General features: G+C 36.7%; 2 protein-coding genes across 3 annotated transcripts; both read right to left on the reverse strand.

Moving 5' to 3' along the window:
* Window positions 1-3,606: 3,606 nt before the first annotated feature.
* On the reverse strand, window positions 3,607-12,652 carry map2k4b (mitogen-activated protein kinase kinase 4b). 2 transcript variants are annotated; one of them, XM_067369514.1, is made up of 14 exons: window positions 12,267-12,652; window positions 10,493-10,528; window positions 10,354-10,386; window positions 9,479-9,581; window positions 8,971-9,145; window positions 7,432-7,551; window positions 7,241-7,360; window positions 6,031-6,082; window positions 5,805-5,932; window positions 5,644-5,721; window positions 5,417-5,565; window positions 5,289-5,334; window positions 5,188-5,208; window positions 3,607-4,003 (listed from the first exon to the last, which is right to left on the reverse strand). In XM_067369514.1, the coding sequence occupies exons 1-14, from the start codon at window positions 12,382-12,384 to the stop codon at window positions 3,890-3,892; spliced, it is 1,293 nt and encodes a 430-aa protein (XP_067225615.1). In that variant the 5' UTR covers window positions 12,385-12,652; the 3' UTR covers window positions 3,607-3,889. The 2 variants fall into 2 exon arrangements, with proteins under 2 accessions (XP_067225615.1, XP_067225616.1); XM_067369515.1 differs by lacking the exon at window positions 5,188-5,208 and having other exon boundaries at window positions 3,612-4,003; window positions 12,267-12,650.
* A 1,518-nt stretch (window positions 12,653-14,170) lies between these two features.
* On the reverse strand, window positions 14,171-18,176 carry adprm (ADP-ribose/CDP-alcohol diphosphatase, manganese-dependent). The gene is made up of 3 exons (XM_067369588.1): window positions 17,254-18,176; window positions 14,874-14,993; window positions 14,171-14,800 (listed from the first exon to the last, which is right to left on the reverse strand). The coding sequence occupies exons 1-3, from the start codon at window positions 17,930-17,932 to the stop codon at window positions 14,511-14,513; spliced, it is 1,089 nt and encodes a 362-aa protein (XP_067225689.1). The 5' UTR covers window positions 17,933-18,176; the 3' UTR covers window positions 14,171-14,510.
* Window positions 18,177-19,988: the final 1,812 nt, after the last annotated feature.

Genomic DNA, 19,988 nt, shown 5'->3' on the forward strand with positions numbered 1-19,988 from the left:
GTTTTTACTTGATGTTTCTTTACTTTTTTCAGCACTTTGGATAGCTCTGCTATATTTAAATATGCTATATACATAAAATTAAATTTACTTACTAAATTGTTGATAAAATGCAAAAAAAAAAAAAAAAGTGAAAGTCCATTTCTTGACAGTATGAGTATTTTCAGTAAGACTGTCGATGCATTAATGAGCAATACATTTATTACAGCATTACTAATCTTGTTTGTGGTTGTGCTCTGGCTCTGTGGATGAATGATTATCCTTCTGCTCATAAATCACACACTACTAGACTTAAGAGATATAACCAGTTCAGATGGAAAGGATCTGAAGACGTTACTGTAGTTTCACCCATTAATAGACACAATACTTCCTTGAAAATAAATTCCAGCACAACAATCTTAATGAAATGATCTTCACAACAGATAATGCTTACCTAATGACTTACCTGTTCAATAAAACACCTTACTTGAGTAAGTGAAACTCCATCATCTCTGTCGCTTTTTCTCTCCATCTCCAAGAAGCCAAGCTGATGTTGATTCTTGTTTTATTACGAGCTCTGTCGCGTTCTCTTTTCGCCAGCTTACCAGAGTGAATCAGGGTAAGACAAAAACATGGTTTGGAAAAATGATTGATGGTGTATTAGGGGTTGAACAGACTAGTCGACTTTAATGCTTTAATGCTCTGTGTCTTTTCATACACTTCAAGCATGACGTAAAATTCATAGCCTATAGAGGGCGCAGCAACATTTACGCTCCATATCCAACAGTTACTGACAAATAAATCCAAATGTTTAATTATACCATCTGTATTCTCAATATTGATCAGATGAATGTTTGTTTTAAACAGCTTATTGTTCACGTAAGTTCTAAACTGCGCTGCTACACACTGAATCATTCAGTAGTGCAGAAATGTACTGTAAACACGGTTCTATGATTTATCAATAAAATTGCTTAGAAACTGAAAAGTTCAAGCATATATTTCTTAGTAACTAAAATAAATATATGCTAGAAGGCGTCAGAATTAATTCACACGCTCGCTCTCTCTCTCACTATGCATTCATATAAGTGTAATCTTCACTGTGCTACATTATCTGTATCTGAAATGTGTGAGAAATATAACGACCCAAAGACAAAAGAACTGATAAAAATAAGCTGTTATGTAGGAGAAATATCTGTGGGCAGCATCATATCATATAGCTGTGCACAGGTTCAGACTTGGGGCTCGTTCACGCATTTCTGCTTTCAAAGACGTGTTTTTAAAAGAAAGTTGAACTGATTTGAACTTGAGCACAGCGTTTTTAGAAAGCCATATCATGCACGAGACGCCGCAAAAGACATGAGCGCGACGGACATGTGTCTGTCTATAGCGCTTTCACATAGAAAAACAGTGAAAAATTAGTGCATTGGAATGGAAAAGTGTGTTCTGTGTGAACAGACCCTTATTTGTTCATTAATGACGTCACCGTTGAGTTGACTCGTTCAACCCTTAAGGTGTATGGACTTGTGAACCCAAAAAAGTTACGGTAACACTTTATTTTACAGTGGCACTGTTACATGCAGTTACTTAACTATGAAATTATGTATAATAACTAACCCTAAACCTAAAGTGCATGTAGTTACTTAATATTACTCAGTGCTTGTAAATGTATAATCACAGTGTAACAAAGACATCTTAAAATAAAGTGTAACCAAAGTGTACCTTTAATAAAAATACAACTTTTCCTGTCAGCTCATGTCCATTAACCAACGTAAGCAGATACACCTTCTGATTTTAATAATGCTGAGATTAACATTAACTGAGATCATAAACTAATGCGAGCAAATTAAACCTTATTGCAAAGTGTTCCACCTGATTGTACAGCATTACAGTTTCAGGCTGTTCTTGTTTACAGTGATGACACTTTTAAGAGCTCAAGTTTCTGAAGCATCGTCTGTGCTGAAGAAATGCAGACGGACACATAATGGCTGAGTATTGGTTTATTCTATAGCATTAACCCATGGCTGTGTTCAGATCTAACAGAGCAGAATGACAATAACGTAACAATCACAACCGACCCGCAGGCGAACACGCCCATCATATCCAGAGATGTCCTCATTAACCATGTGACGCGTGAAAGACGAGGGCAAAATATCCAAACCTGAACATATACGGCTTTATCCCTGCACATTTCCGTGGTACAATTTTTACAGATTCTCACCAAACACGTAAAATATTATTTTCACAGTGATCATTTTTTCTGTACATATTTCCCACTCTTGATACAATATAATAATACACATCGCCCTCACAATTATTTTACTCCCCGTACGAAACATTCTCGAGTTGCAAACGTTGACACGATTATTTCTCCGATCGCGTTTAAGAGGATTTTCTTCTGCGGAGCGGCAAAGTTGGATTCTTAATGAGCTCACGTGACTCGTTTGCTGCTCCATCCTGACTCTCCGAACACTATCCGGTGCCGTATTATTATACAATCAGTCCATAAAATGTTCGATAACCGCTGTACATCTTTTAAAATAAGTGACCTATGGATGAATTATGTGAGGCGGGTCTTAAACCGTCATGCCAGATCCACGAAATCATGCTTTAAACGAGCTTCTGAGACGCGCGGAGTATAAATAATACACATTTACAGTGGATGAGAAGCTAACTGAGCGTTCGGTACTCGAGACGTGAGTGGAAACCGTTTGGATCATCGTGACGTAATATTGCATATTGAGCAAGTAAAGCTACTTTAACACGTTTCTTTGATGCAGAACAAGACCTTTGCATACCGATTCATTAAATAGAGTGACATGATGTACAATGTGTCAAACACACATGAAGAGAAACACCTGAACGGATGCGCTTCCTTCCTTTTTTGTGACGTCATTTTGGTAACACATCTACATCCCGTCAACTATTACACTTGATCTGACGGTCTTTGTCTTCTTCTTCTTCTTCTTCAATGAGCAAATTCAAGTTTTGCTTGTTAATATTCCGAAATGATTTTACACACACACACACACACACACACATGACGCAAAGAAATTAGAAAGGCTGTTTTGCTGAATCTGAAGCTTGTTTACACACCGTGATGTGAATGGCTTTTAAATGAGAGCCAGTTCTTATTGCACAAAATGTTTTGGGACTTTCTCTTTAAACACAATCATGTGTTCACACATAAACGATAGTACAATTATGGTGAAATACTCAGACCCTTAACCGAGACTCTCATTTCACAAATGAGCACAAATCCTACATTCAACGTTTGTTCTCCGACTCCGTGACGCCTCCGCGCTGCTGAAAAAATCACGTTCTTCCTCAGTGTTTCGGTCTCGTTTTCCAGAACAAACATCTAAACTTTCTTAAATCAAGAAACACTTACTGGAGAAGAGAAATGAGTGAAGATATGAAGTGTTGTTTACTGTAAAATGTGTCAAAATTAAGTCTGAGCTTAAAACAAGAACGACGCAGTCAGAAAATAAACTTCATTCAAAAGAAAAACAAGATGATTTTTCTGATATTTATTCTCGTTTCAAGCATAAACTCACTTCATTTTGATTGATTTTTTCGCTCATTTCTCTTCTCCAGTAAGTGTTTCTTGATTTAAGAAAGTTTAGATGTTTGTTCTGGAAAACGAGACCGAAACACTGAGGAAGAACATCACGTTTTGCAGTGCAGATCCCGCGTGAAGAAGCAACGCCACAAAAAGTGGCACGAACATTTTTAACGTGACACGTCGTCACTTTTCTGACGTTCAGCGTTTTGAAATGAAGCTCGACCGAAGAGCAAACGTTCGACGCAGGCTGTGATGCGGTAAAAGCAGTGAAATGCGGGTGGGTTAAGGGTCCGACGCTGTATGAACACCACATGGTGGCCGGGCCGTCTGGAGTTCACAGACCGCTCACCATCAGTCAACATACATGGGCGAGCTGGGAGACGCCGGCATCTGCTCCAGGATCTTACACACGTAACCGGCCACGTCCACCACACGCTCCTCGTACATCAGGATGAACGGATGCTTCTGCAGGACAACAAACACGGCACGATTAGCAGGTTTAGAGCGTGAATCCATGTTACAATCCTGGCCTGGATCATTATTTTCATGATTCGAACGACATTAAAATGACAATTAACATTAAAATCTTTTTTGAGTCTTAAGTGTTTCTCTTTTATGGTGCTGACTGTTTGTATTAATGAACATGTATGTACAGCACTTGGATAAACACTTCTTGTTTAAAAAGGTGCTTTAAAAATAAACTTTGACAAGTCAGGTCTATCTCGCTTTATACAGTTCAGATCGTTCAGATTCACAGAAATAAACTGAATCAATGATGCAAACTTCATCAGATATGAGAGAAACTCAGATTCCACGCTCTAAAAAGACAATCAACTCTGTTTAATAACTGTCCACGTTGCAAACTTTTTTTTGGTGTTACCTAATTTTTTTTTTTAATTAATACAAATGCATCACAAAATTATAATGTACAGTACAAAAAACATAAATTTTTTTAGATCTGCTACACTGCAAAAAAAATTTCTCTTGTTTCCAGTCCAAATATCTCAAATTTCTTAAGTTCAGATGCTTTTACTAAATAAAAAGATATTTTTTCTAGAGGGAAAAAAAGTCAAAATGAAGTGAGTTTTTGCTTAAAACAAGCAAAATGATCTGCCAATACTGTGCTAATACAATATATGTTTATAACTGTATTATAAATAATAATAATAATAATAATAATGATAAATGTATCATACAGTAAGTTTTATAAATGTTATTATTACTGATTTGATCAAATATTATTGATATTATTAATAAACAAATTATTGCTTTCTAAAATTTGTTGTAAAATGAATATAAATATCAATGGGGACAGAAAAATAATCTTGTTTCTTGTCCCAAACAGAAGCAATTTTATTTTTTGTCCTCATTGGCAGATAATTTTGCTTGTTTTAAGCAAAAACTCACTTCATTTTTTCCAGAAATGACAAGATATTTTTTCTTATCTAGTAAAAGCATCTGAATTTAGGAATTTTTTTTAGATATCTGGACTGGAAACGAGACAAAAATAGTAAGTACGCAGTGTAAAGATTGCATATATCAGTATTACTGAAGTTTAGTGTTCCTGAAGATGAACTATGTGAGCAGAAAAGATCATCTACATGAAAGAATAGAGAAATGTACAATTAAAAAAAAAAAAGAATACTGACCAACAATCCAATTGTGTAACCCTAAAAATATAATTGAGCATCTTTAAATGAAAATGAACATGTTTTCATGAAAAGTCCAAATCTGCAGCACAAACACGTACCAGCAGTTCTCTGTACTTTGGCCTTTTTGACTCGTCCTTCGTAAGGCTGGAGGAAGGCAGAAAGTCACATGATCAAACAAAGGCACGTCACATGATCGGGTTATTTGGCACCGAGGATCTGAGCTCACCATAGATTGACGAACTGGATGAATTTGGGCGAGAACTGCCGGTCCTCGGAGTTGCTGAGCTGCGGCGGGTCGCCCTTCACCACCTGCGTCAGCTGATCGAACACGCTGTTCCACCTGGGGTAGGGGAAGCGGCCCGTGGCCAGCTCGTACTGCAACACAAACACATTCCTCCGCTGACTCCAGGAAAACGCGCACTTATGTACCTGAAGAGAATGACTGACACATACCAGCGTAATTCCCAAACTCCAGACATCCGAGCGAACGTCGTAGCCCTGTCTGGAGGCGCTGGGGTCGATCCGCTCCGGCTGCAAACGCCACAACACATCATCATCATCATCATCATCATCATCACGCTACGGTCATGTTCTGTGGAGTTGCAGATACTCACAGCCATGTACGGCCTGCAGCCGGCGTCTCGGGTCTTGGCGATGGAGTCGACCAGCTGCCCGCTGATGCCAAAATCACAGAGTTTAATGTTGCCGTTTCGGTCCAGGAGAATGTTGGAGGGTTTGATGTCTAAAGAACAAGTCCAGCATTCACGGCAGCGTCAGAAAACAAACTGCATCACGATTGGTTTAATGGTGTAATTGCTTCATGGCTGGAAACTCGCTCACCTCGGTGGATGATCTTCAAGTTTTCTTTCAAGTGATTCAGTGCTTTCACAGTCTGCAGACGAACACAAGCCAAAGGTCAGCTGACCTCCATCACAATAATAACTACTGCTGACTAGAATAATGACCAGAATAATTATATGTTTTATACCGTTTATAAATTCTATTATAAATAGTGATAAATGTATTTTACAGTAAGTTTTTATTATTACCAATTATAAAATGTGTTTTTTCTTCAATTTTATATACAATTATTATTGATATCATTAATGATAAACATATCGTTTTCTACATTTTATTGTAAAATAAATATTATTATTATTATTATTATTATTGTTTATAATACTAAATAAATAATAAATTATAGCATTATTATTATTATTATTTATAAAATGCCATTATAAAATTATTGTTATTAAATCACTTAAATATATCATACTTAGAATAAAAATGATAATTATACAGTTTACAATTTTAAGTAATAATAATGTTTTATAAATGTAATATACAAAATATAGTTATTATCATTGTTTAATGTATTGTTTTATTATTAATATATTACTATTATTATGATTACTAATAATATTTTTTTTTTACATTTTATTAAAGTTATTGGTATCACTCTTTAAAAACAACAACACCAATAATAATAATAATAATAAATGTATTATACATTTTATTATAACTAATAATAAAATGTTTTTTCAATTTTATATACAATTATTATTGATCTCATTAAAAATCATAAATGTATTGTTCTCTAAATGATATTGTAAACTATAATTTTCATTATTATTGTTTATAATAATAATGATAGCATTAATAATAATAATACATGTTTTTATTATAAAATTACTATTGTTATTATCATAATAAATAATTGTATTATACAGTATTTTTTATAAATGTAATAAAAAATTAAACACAATTATTGTCATTGTTTAATGTTAATATTATTAATATATTACTTTTATTATTACTACAAATATTTTTTTTTTACATTTTATTGTAATATTATTGATATCAGTCTTAATAATAATAATAAATGTATCGTTTTTAATTTACTATAACAATTATTATTGTTGCTATTGTTAATTATTATTATTATTATTATTATTATATAATTATCATTAGTTATATAAAAACAACACTATTATTATTATTACTACTACAATAAATAAGCTTTTGTTCATGTATGAAATCATTGACTTACTGCTAATGTAATTTTGCCTAATATTTCCTCTGGAATGACATCATCTAATGCACAATATACATATTTGTAGAATTTGTCGAGGGAGGTAGACATGAGTTCCATACAGATCCAGCAGTCGCCCTGAAACACAAACAGAGCGTCAGTCCAGTGCAGGTCCAGGAGAGGAGAGAGGAAGAGACGGATCAGCTGACCTCTCGGAACAGAGCGCCGTAGAACTGGACGATATACGGGCAGTCGCTGCTCCTCATCACTACGTCCAGATCCATGAGCAGCTGCTTCTGTTCCTTCTCGTCCACAGTGGAGCGAATCCGCTGCGGAACACAAGAACACTCGGATCAGCACGGACTGCTGCAGTGACGTCTGTCTGACTCTAGAGGGCACAAGTACAGCTTTGCTTGGAGAACTTCAGAAGAAGATCAAAATCATTTTCCTCTCAGTTCAAGTCTGCCGGTCGTCTCTCAAAGACAGGGTATCTGCAGGGCTTTTGAATTCAAACCCACACAAATAAAAATGATACTGTTGTGGGAAAATGTGGGTCAGTAGCCATTTACATCATTTATGGTAACATCCTAAACCACAAAATGACAACTTTACAGTTCAAATAATACACGTTTTGTCAAAAACAAGTCTTATAAAATGATTAATCTCACATTTCAGCCATTCAATCATTTTTTTAAGAAAAGGGTTGAGTCGAAATAATAAATGATTATATACAGACAGCGGCTATTTGAGCCCTACCCCTACCTGACAAACACTTTATTCCCACTATTAAATACCCGTTAGGCACTTTATTTCCACTTCTTGAGTATTTTCTTCATTTTTACTTCAAATAAACGCCTCTCCGAGCTGAAATGCAATGGGAAAATAGAGAAGTTGAGTTCGGTAAAAGGCGGATTCAAACTCGGGTCGGTCGCTTTTCTCTCCAGTCCACTGCTGCTGTTATCAGACGGGTTTATTTTGTCATTTTATCTGGTTTAATAAAGACATTTGAGGGTGGAGTTACTCACCGCTGCCAACAAGGCGGGCTATTTACATTTGGTTTAAATAGACACTCTGTTATATTTATTCAGTGAAAATATGATTGTTTATAATATTCTAGGTACCTTATTATTCTATACGGCATGTGAGCTGTGTAAAAACATCTCTGAGCAAAAACAGCGGACGACAGCTGACAGTAGGTGGCGTTTATGGAGGAGCAGAAATATAGCGGTTACCCCGGTTACTTCTGTAAACAAAGCAGCTGCGCTTCTAAACACTGCTATATTAGTCATTATACAGAGGTGATATGAAAACATCATCGAGAGTTTGCAAGTATGATATACACAAACACCATAAAGTAAACACGGTCATAATTAATCAACAGTAGATCAAAGCAATCGCTTGGCATAAATGCGTGTATTCACTGATTATAAACTGCTCTGAAAACACGAGCCAGTGCTGAATTACTCACAATTATTTCTTTAAATCATCACCTTTTGTTTACTTAATCACATTATGCTATCTCATTTAAGAATTTTTTTTACCATTAGGAGATTTTAGTTTGATCAAATTTAAGGTCATAAATTTAAACTTTTTAAGAACCCACAGAATATTTTTTTTTAATATTATTTTTATATCTTTTCTTTGTTGTTCTATTTTCTTCCTGGACTAATCAGTCATTTCTGCTTTTGACTATATTTTAGAAAAGACAGAATTGAACATGAAAATATAAGCCTGACTATCTTGATCACCTTGACGGCCATGATCTGCCCGCTGGGTTTGTGCACCATGTTGTTGACGGATCCGTACGCTCCTCTCCCGATCTCCCCCAGATCCTTCAGGTCCTCGGCCGTGAAGTCACAATGCTGTTCTGGAGAAATCTTCAGCTTCCCCGATGACTCGATACTGTGTGTCCGCAGCCGCTCTCTGAAAGTCATGCGTGATGCTTTTTACATGCAGTCGATGGAAGAAACAAAAGTGCAGACTGATGAACCTGAAGCACCACTGGTGGAACTGCAGAAATAATCACTCAGCCCATCTGCTATTGGCTGGGCAAACAGAGAGCCCCGCCCCCAAACTCACACCATTGGTCGAGCCGGTGCTGAAGCTGCTCAAACAAACAGTGATGTTCTGAAAGCATCAGAGAGCCGCAGTACTTACACTTCTCTGAAATCAACATCACTTATAGTTTTGTCTGCATATTTAACATAAAAATATACTGAACCCTGATGATGATGATGATGATGATGATGCACTCACATGTGTGGATTCTGGAAAGGAGGAGCCGGCGTGGTGATGGGCAGACGCGTGGCCGGTTTGACCGGTGGATTAGCAAAGTTTAACTTAAGTGCTTTGCGTTTACCTGTGAAGGAGAAGAATGTTTTTGAATGCAAACATGAAAAGTGAACAAAGTCAACTGATTTAACAGAAAGCATGCAGCAAGAAATGAATATGGGAATAACTGAATAAAAAAATATGAGATGATTCCAGATAATTGAAAACAATTGATAATTGAAGTGACGTTTGCTATAATCTATTGTAAGGACAAGCGCTAATCACAAAAAAAATAATTTCACAAAGTCACAATTATTCTAGACTATATGACTCTTGTGTGGCTCGCTCTGGTCTTACAGCGATAGTTCACCCAAACATGTAAATTCTCTCATCATTTACTCACATAACACTTTCAATCATCTTTGGAACACAAATGAAGATATTTGTGATGAAATCTGGAAAAAGATTTCTGTCCCTCCAAATGAAAAACTGACACTTCAAAACATTCATAAAGAGATAAATATGGTTGAGCTTCTGTTTACCATATTTGAGTGCTCTATGTGTGTGTGTGTGTGTGTGTTTATATGTGAATCAAAGCCTAAATTAAATCTGTTCAATCATATAAAGTGATTGTGTCTCTCAAGAAGCATCAGAGTTTTGGGTGAATAGACTTTGGAGGGACAGAAAGCTTTCGGATTTCATTACAAATATCTTCGTTTGTGTTCCCGAACACAAAGGAAACTGATAGCAGAATTTTTGTGCAAACGATCAACCGTTAAACCGTTTGGAGGCAGAAATCACATCCTATTTTCTGGAGAGAACCCACAGAAAGACTACAATGGCACAGAAAACTGGCTTACTTTGGGTTACTCCAGACAGATTTATCTGAAATCCTACAGAAAAAAGAAAAAAATGATGAAAATATATGCAGATGATGATAAACCCAAAAGATGAAGGTGTAAATAAGAAAGAGGCCTGTATGTGAGCGGCTTACAGTACCTGTTTCATTCTGACACCTCCAGCATGTGTTGGAATCTGAATGAGCAGGAGGAAGAATTCATTTACAAATGACAAACAATCAGACGGACTCAAGAGTGAAACTGACCCAAAATGTTGAACTCAATGGAAAAACATGAACCACAACATGATATTAATAGCTGCTATTAATCATTCTTCAGGCGTGTGTGTTGCATTAGTATACATGTAACTGATAACTCCTGCATGCATTTATCTATAGAGCATTAATATTACAGTACCATTCATAATAGCAAATGTAACATTATAGTATCGAATACATAATTGTAAATATAATATTATAGCATTTGTCAAAAACATAAATGTAACATTATAGTATCTGCCAGATGGATAATTGTAAATGTCACATTGTAGCATCTGCCAAACGCAGAATTGTAACATTACAGTATCATTATGACTACTGATTCTGTTAAAATAATAATAAAGAACAAGTTGTACAAAACTCTAATGAGCTGTCTAGATAGACAGCATTTGGTATCTACCAAATGCATAAATCTAACATTATAGTATCTGCCAAATGCATAAATGTAACATTATAGTATCTGCCAAATGCATAAATGTAACATTATAGCATCTACCAGATGTGTAATTGTAAATGTAACATTAAAGTATCTGCCAAATGCATAAATGTAACATTGTAGCATCTGCTAAATACATAAATGTAACATTGTAACATCTGCTAAATACATAAATGTAACATTGTAACATCTACCAAATGCATAATTGTAAATGTAACATTGAAGTATCTGCCAAATGCATAAATGTAACATTGTAACATCTGCCAGATGTGTAATTGTAAATGTAACATTAAAGTATCTGCCAAATGCATAAATGTAACATTGTAACATCTACCAAATGCATAATTGTAAATGTAACATTAAAGTATCTGCCAAATGCATAAATGTAACATTGTAACATCTACCAAATGCATAATTGTAAATGTAACATTGAAGTATCTGCCAAATGCATAAATGTAACATTGTAACATCTACCAAATGCATAATTGTAAATGTAACATTAAAGTATCTGCCAAATGCATAAATGTAACATTGTAGCATCTGCTAAATACATAAATGTAACATTGTAACATCTGCCAGATGTGTAATTGTAAATGTAACATTAAAGTATCTGCCAAATGCATAAATGTAACATTGTAACATCTACCAAATGCATAATTGTAAATGTAACATTAAAGTATCTGCCAAATGCATAAATGTAACATTGTAGCATCTGCTAAATACATAAATGTAACATTGTAACATCTGCCAGATGTGTAATTGTAAATGTAACATTAAAGTATCTGCCAAATGCATAAATGTAACATTGTAACATCTACCAAATGCATAATTGTAAATGTAACATTGAAGTATCTGCCAAATGCATAAATGTAACATTACAGTATCAATATGACTACTGATTCTGTTCCAATAATGAACACGGTGAGTGTACAAACCCCTAGTGAGCTGTCTAGATGGACAGCATTGAGGGGAGCATGCCATGCAGCACATTTTAGCATCGGTTTGTTGCCCCAAAAACGCGACGTGAGTAAATGAGAAGGCCTAGAGCCTCACCAGACCGATGCAGCTCACGAACGATGACTGCGAACATTTCAGAAACATTGTAACATATTGTGACACTGTAAACACCGAGGCGTTGGGAAGCGCGCGCGCGCGGCCTGGCCTAAACACTTGAGCTGCGCTCGCGATGAAGCGCGTCCGACTGTATTCGAGTCTCTTACCCTGCATGTTGCTCATGGTCGTTAAGTGTTGCGTGTGGTGCAGCACGGATCCCGCAGCGCTAATGCTTCTGCTGCACGGAGTTGTTGGTGAGTTGCTGCTGGGACTGTGAGTCGCCATTGTGGATCTGCTCGATTCCAGCAGCAGCGGCTGCAGTGCAGCGAGACGCAGCGACTCTTCGGACACACGATTCAGCGCGCGACACACACGACTACCGGAGTAAACCGAGAAGGGTTCCGCACCCCATTCGGTTAAGTTTAGAAACGAGGGGGTTAAAAGGTCCTAAGGCGGGACCGGACAGCCAGCTTCGATGTCGATGAGCAGAAACTGCGCCGCTGAAAGCCAGTGTGTGTCTGTGGTTGCCAGATGCTCGAGAACTCCCCGCTCCAGAGATCATCCACAACACAAACACCAAATAGACACTAATGTCAAATCATGAAGTATATATATATATATATATATATATATATATATATATATATATATATATATATATATATATATATATATATACCGTTCAAAAGTTTGGGGTCAGTAAAATTTTTTAATGTTTTAAAAGAAGTATCTTCTGCTCACCAAGCCTACATTTATTTGATTAAAAATACAAACAAAAACAGTAATATTGTGAAATATTATTACAATGTAAATCAGCTGTTTTCTATGTGAATATATAGTAAAGTGTAATTTATTCCTGTGATCAAAGCTGAATTTTCAGCATCATTACTCCAGTCTTCAGTGTCACATGATCCTTCAGAAATCATTCTGATATGATGATTTCCTGCTCAAGAAACATTTATGATTATTATCAGTGTTGAAAACAGTTATTTACATTTTCATTTCATGATGTTATGATGAATAGAATGTTTAAAAGAACAGCATTTGTCTGAAATCTAAATCTTTTGTAACATTTAACACTACCGTTCAAAAGTTTGGGGTCAGTAAGAAATTTTATTTTATTTTTGGGGGATAGAAATAAAATGAATCAATACTTTTATTCATCAAGGATGAGTTAAACTGATCAAAAGTAACAGTAAAGACAATTGTAATGTTAGAAAATATTCTATTTTAAATAAATGCTGTTCTTTTGAACTTTCTATTCATCAAAGTATTTTGAAACAAAATTGTAAATAACTGTTTTCAACACTGATAATAATCATAAATGAGCATCAAATCATCATATCAGAATGATTTCTGAAGGATCATGTGACACTGAAGACTGGAGTAATGATGCTGAAAATTCAGCTTTGATCACAGGAATAAATTATATTTTACTATATATTCACATAGAAAACAGCTGATTTACACTGTAATAATATTTCACAATTTTACTGTTTTTGTTTGTATTTTTAATCAAATAAATGCAGGCTTGGTGAGCAGAAGATACTTCTTTTAAAACATTAAAAAATCTTGCTGACCCCAAACTTTTGCACAGTACTGTATACACACACACACACACACACACACACACACACACACACACACACACACACACACACACACACACACAGTACTGTGCAAAAGTCTTAGGCACGTCAGTATTTTCACCCCCCAAAAAAGGTTTTAAGCCAGTTATTTATATCTTTTGCTGGAGTGTGTCGATAGGAAATATCCGTTCACATTTCCAAACATTCATTTTGCCATTAATTGTAATAATCCAGTGAGATTTCTGAACTGGTAACAGCGGTGCTCCACACGGAGGTCTGATCTCACCATCATCAAATCCGTCTGTGATTACATGAAGAAACAGATGAAACTGAGACAAACTAAATCCAGAAGAACTGTGGCCGTGTCTCCAAGAGATTTTAAGAAACCTGCGTAATTGGCAATTATATATCATTCTAAATCTGATACATACAGTATATTTATTATGTATAAATAAAATTTCATTATATACGTACAGTAAGAGTATAATGAAATAAAACATTTTTATTTTATATTTATACTGAGATTACATATAAAGATAATTAATTCTATATATTCATATTGATGAAATCTTGACATAAATAAATAAATAATTTCTTCTTCATATAGTCTATTTAAAATGTAATCATAACTTTTGCACATTAAGTTTGTTCATGTTCGACAGTGTTTTGTTTGCGTCTCTCTCTCAACAGTGTTGCTCACACATAAACACATCTGATTAGATTTATAACAATCAGCTGAACATCAGAGACTGAGATGATCATACAGAATAGTGTTTGATTGTTTTAATTCCATCATTCATTGACTATAATCTCCTGAGAGTCTCATGGATACTTGAGGACTCTGTCTTCTGTCCTGCCACTGCCCTTCAGAAGCATCCGGTCCTCGTAGACGTAAACCGTCCCGAAGGCGTTACTATCAGGACGGGTCTCGATCACCCCCTCCAGCGTGATGTGGTGAACGCCGGACGTGTCCGTGCAGTATCCTCCGTCATGGTCGTGTCCCGCCATGAAGCACACCACGCTCTTATGAGAGCGCAGGACAGACAGCAGCTCCTCGTAGTTCCAGGCCAGACAGATGGGGTCCGTGGAGTCTGGGTGAACGGGGAGATGACCTGCAAACATACGCAATATAAGGACCACGTGTAACGACTTCCTTTAATTAAGTCAGGATATAAATACACTTACTGAAGACAGTTACTTTCTCCTGCTTCTGGTCAGCAAGAGTTAAGACTTCATCCAGCCACAGAAGCTGCTCTGGGCTGAATCCTCCATTGAATTTCACAAACCTTTGTTCCAACCCATAAACTGTAAGTAGGAATAAACAAGATGCCCTCAGTTAGACTTTAATTCACTGAAATGATTCACATGACCACTGGATAAAGCTAACATGATTACAGTCTGTTGCATTTTATGTCAACCTGCTCCGTAAAACATGATTTCCTTTACGATACCTCAAATATCCAAATTGCCACTTAATACAACTTCACTTGACTAAACTTTTAACACTTTTTTTGAGTTGAAACATTAAAACAAATTTTATGTATAAAACTTTGGACTTGTAAATGAAACGGTCATACTTTTAATTAGGCGTCTTTAACTACTGTGTACTTGCATAAAAATAAATAATTGTTTGTTTCAATGTACTTATTGTGTTGATTCTGTATTGTAAACACTTGTGCTGCTATACGGATAAGGTTACTACAGATTAGCTGGTATGGGTGGGTTAAATTGTAAGATGCATCGATTAAGGTATTACAGATGTGATTACATGTAGATATTTTTTTAAATATAAGGAAGTGTAGAAACATGTACGTACACAACATGTTCTTTTGATGTGGCCAGTCTGAACTGACCGACATTTCATAAGTAATCTGCCTTTTTTTTATTGTTGTTGTTTTTGTTATTTGGGGGGAGTTTTTTTTTTTGTAATAATGATGCTATAAAGAAGGGAAAAATATCTAGAGTTTTCATGTGTACATTTTACATTTGTACATTTATGAGTGTATATTTTAATGGTGTTTTAATGATGATAAAAGTGCTGATATATAAATCCTGTTTAGAGAAGAACAATGAGAAAATAAAATAAATAAAGGATGAATAAAAACAGCAGTAAATGAGTGAATGAATGAGTGAATAAATATATAAATACATCTAACAGTACTCGCTGGGTTAAAACAACCCATTCACAGGGTTAAAACAACCCAATCGCTGGGTTAAATCAACCCAGTCGCTGAGTTAAAACAACCCAATCGCTGTGTTAAAACAACCCATTCACAGGGTTAAAACAACCCAATCGCTGGATTAAAACAACCGAATCGCTGGGTTAAAACATCCCAATCGCTGGGTTAAAACATCCCAATCGCAGGGTTAAAACAACCCAATCGCTGGGTTAAAACAACCCAATCGCTGGGTTGAATCAACCCAATCGCTGGGTTGAATCAACCCAGTCGCTGAGTTAAAACAGCCGAATCGCTGGGTTAAAACATCCCAATCGCTGGGTTAAAACATCCCAATCGCAGGGTTAAAACAACCCAATCGCTGGGTTAAAACAACCCAATCGCTGGGTTGAATCAACCCAGTCGCTGGGTTAAAACATCCCAATCGCTGGGTTAAAACATCCCAATCGCTGGGTTAAATCAACCCAGTCACTGGGTTAAATCAACCCAATCGCTGGGTTAAAACATCCCAATCGCTGGGTTAAAACAACCCAATCGCTGTGTTAAAACAACCCAGTCGCTTGGTTAAAACAACCCAATCGCTTGGTTAAAACAACCCAATCGCTGGGTTAAAACAACCCAATCGCTTGGTTAAAACAACCCAATCGCTGGGTTAAAACATCCCAATCGCTGGGTTAAATCAACCCAATCGCTGGGTTGAATCAACCCAATCGCTGGGTTAAAACATCCCAATCGCTGGGTTAAATCAACCCAATCACTGGGTTAAAACATCCCAATCGCTGGGTTAAAACATCCCAATCGCTGGGTTAAAACAACCCAATCGCTGGGTTAAAACAACCCAATCACTGGGTTAAAACATCCCAATCGCTGGGTTAAAACATCCCAATCGCTGGGTTAAAACATCCCAATCGCTGGGTTGAATCAACCCAATCGCTGGGTTGAATCAACCCAATCGCTGGGTTAAAACATCCCAATCGCTGGGTTAAAACAACCCAATCGCTGGGTTAAAACAACCCAATTGCTGGGTTAAAACAGCCGAATCGCTGGGTTAAAACATCCCAGTTGCTGGGTTAAAACAACCCAATCGCTGGGTTAAAATATCCCAATCGCTGGGTTAAAACATCCCAATTGCTGGGTTTATCCCAACTTGGGATATTTTTAACCCAGCACTTTTTAGAGTGTAGCTACTATAATGAGTAGAAACATATAATGATGTAACTTAATAGAAACTAGATATTTTCCAAACAATATTTTAACATTATAAATGTTTTTTTGTTTTTTTTTCTTTATACTTTATAGAAGAAACTTTATAGCTTTATAGCTGAAATGTAAGGATGCGGGTCATATTCAGATCTAAACGCAGAGTGGAGCAGGTTATTGGTCAGCACCTGGAGGCTGGTTGAGGTCAGGGTTGCTGTTGTGCTGCTGCAGCAGTTTCAGGGACTGCTTGTGCTTCTCGCTGCTTTCGTCTCTCCCGATGACGCTCATGTCGTACGCGTCCAGAAGCACGAATCGAAAGTTGGGGGCGGGGCTGAATGCATACGCGTAAATGTCGTCCGCGAGGAGGTCACTTCCGGCTTCAGCTTTCGCTGCGCTGTTCAGCGGAGAGGCGAGGAGAGCTTCCCTGCGGAAGTTGTAAAACTCGTGATTTCCCCACACATGATGCACATCCACTGAACATTTCTCAAGCTCCTTCACAACAGTCTCGAGCGCTTGTTCCGACGCGTCACGGCTCTTGTTGTGGCCGTCAATAACGTCTCCCAGCTGAAGGACGCAGCTGACGCGCCGCTCCTCCCAGTCCCGCATCGCGTTCCGCAGCAGCTCAATGCTGTTCCTGTAAAAGCGTCTCCGCGTCCTCCGATAGTTTGACCCGTCGTCTATATCTGCGTACTGGATGTCGGCGATGATCCCGAAAGTAAACAGCGCTCGCGCACGATCCTCCATCTCCCGCTGGATAAATAGATCATAAATTCTCTGCAGATTCCGAGCATGTAGTTTAAACAGAGCCAGTTCAGAGTTTGTCATGTAATGATAGCGAAAGCTTGGCCGGTTCGTGGAACATACCATCACAGTGTGTGTGCGGGGGGGGCAAACAAACAGGGTTGCCAACTGTTCTGTGTAATACGGAGTCACGCCGTATTTAAGACACCACAGTAGCGAGGGAATGAATTAGTACATTGTGCGCACAATTTACTTTTTTTTTTTCTTGCATGTCATGTGCCAGGCTCCGTAGCTGTTGGCTGTTCGAATATTTTTTAAATAATTCTTCAATAAAGTTTATCATTGTTCATTACGGAGTCTTGTAAATATAAACATTTGAACACTAGAAGACGCAAGAGAATTCAGTTTGTCGCGCTGCTTCTGTGCGTTTCGGCACTCTTTCTCTTTTGCATCTTCTTGTGCTTAAACATATTAAACATAAAAACATACAATTTTCTCAAAATGCCAGTCTTGCAGAGTATTCGTGTAAACAATCGGCTTTGTCTTAAGTGAACGTAAACCAGATGTATGTCAATATATTGGATGTGTGCATTAGCTCTTAAAGTGACAGTAAAAAGTGAATCAAACACTGACTGAATAACTTTTGTAGCAAAGATTAATCTGTGTTTAATTTATCGGGTGACAGTGTTATTTTACATTTGATTGTTCTGTTTTTGTCCCTGAATACTGTTAGAACTAGCTAAAAATCTTAATTCAATAATGTTTGTAAAGTTCAAACATTATTAAAGAAAAGTAAACAGTATAGTAAAATGAGAACAATTTTATTAAAAATAATGGTAACACTTTATTTTAGTGCTGTAGTAACACGTTACTACATGTATTTACTATAGTAATAACAGTAAATTATGCATAATTAAATAAAAGTAAATAACCCTAACTGTAACTCTATAGTAAGTACATGTAGTTAATTAATAGTACTCAGTACTTATTTGAGTAATTACAATGTACGGCACTGTAAAATAAAGTGTAACCAAAATAATTACAAGCAATAGCACAAATAAATATAATAAAACAACAAAGATTTAAGAAATTAATTAAACATGGATTTCAGATTAAAGCCGAGTTTATTTAATTTTTCTCATAGTATTTTTGCTGTGGTATCAAATTTCACTGGTAGGCCTATCTAAAATTTTGGTAGCTTATTTATTTGAATAAAATTGTACATGGGTCAAAACAACAAAAGCAATAATCTAAATTAATTTTGTTATTATTCTTTTTCGGGGTGATGATGATGATGGGGGGCGCCATCACTGATCTGGCATACCCCTCAGCAAACTGTGCGCCCGTTCATTTACACGATGACGGCGTTTTGGGGGCCTGAAACCTCAAACTTTTGAAAACGATAGCGTTATTGTCTCCGTGTAAACTACAAAAACACAAATCTGTGAAAACATGGTGTCATGCACATGTGTGTTACGTGTTCAGTCTATAGGCGCTTGGTGTTTCTTTACAAAGTGACATCGCCATCTACTGCCCTGGCAGCAGAATACAGAATAGTCATTTTTGGGGATTGGATTGACTACGTTTTGATCTGTACGCAAAAAAAAACAAAAAGAAAAAACGTTTTAGCCCACCCCACAGAAGTGATATATGTATATTTTCTCCTTAAAATTCGGACTTCTCGTGTGCATCTCTGCCACTGTTAAATGTTTAAATGATTTAGTTCGTATTTCTTTAGGTTACATTTACACGACAGCGATAAAAACAGAGTTTTCCTTTGCGTTTTTTTTTTTTTTTTTACGTACAGACGACAACATAGTCAAAAAGATCCCCATTCACACGGATCCACGAAAACGAGTAAAATCGCTGTATTCTGCTGCCGCGCCAGGCCAGTAGATGGCGATAGTGATGGGAAACCGAGGCTTTCTGAAGTTTGAGGCTTTCATCAGATTGTGCCAAAAAAAAACAGTTCATTACTCAAAGCTTTTAACACGATGTACATTAGCGACATCTGGTGGTCAGACGTCAGAAATCATCGCGGAGCAGAGGACATACGGTTTGAAAAAGCACGTGACCAAACAAAGCTTTGGAAGTACAAGAGTGGAATCAGTCTGGGATCAATACAGTTCTATCTAATCTGATCTAATCTCATCTAAATTAATTTGTGACAATGAGGCCACAA

This window comes from Chanodichthys erythropterus, chromosome 19 (assembly GCF_024489055.1).
Source record: "Chanodichthys erythropterus isolate Z2021 chromosome 19, ASM2448905v1, whole genome shotgun sequence".
NCBI classification, from domain to species: domain Eukaryota; kingdom Metazoa; phylum Chordata; class Actinopteri; order Cypriniformes; family Xenocyprididae; genus Chanodichthys; species Chanodichthys erythropterus.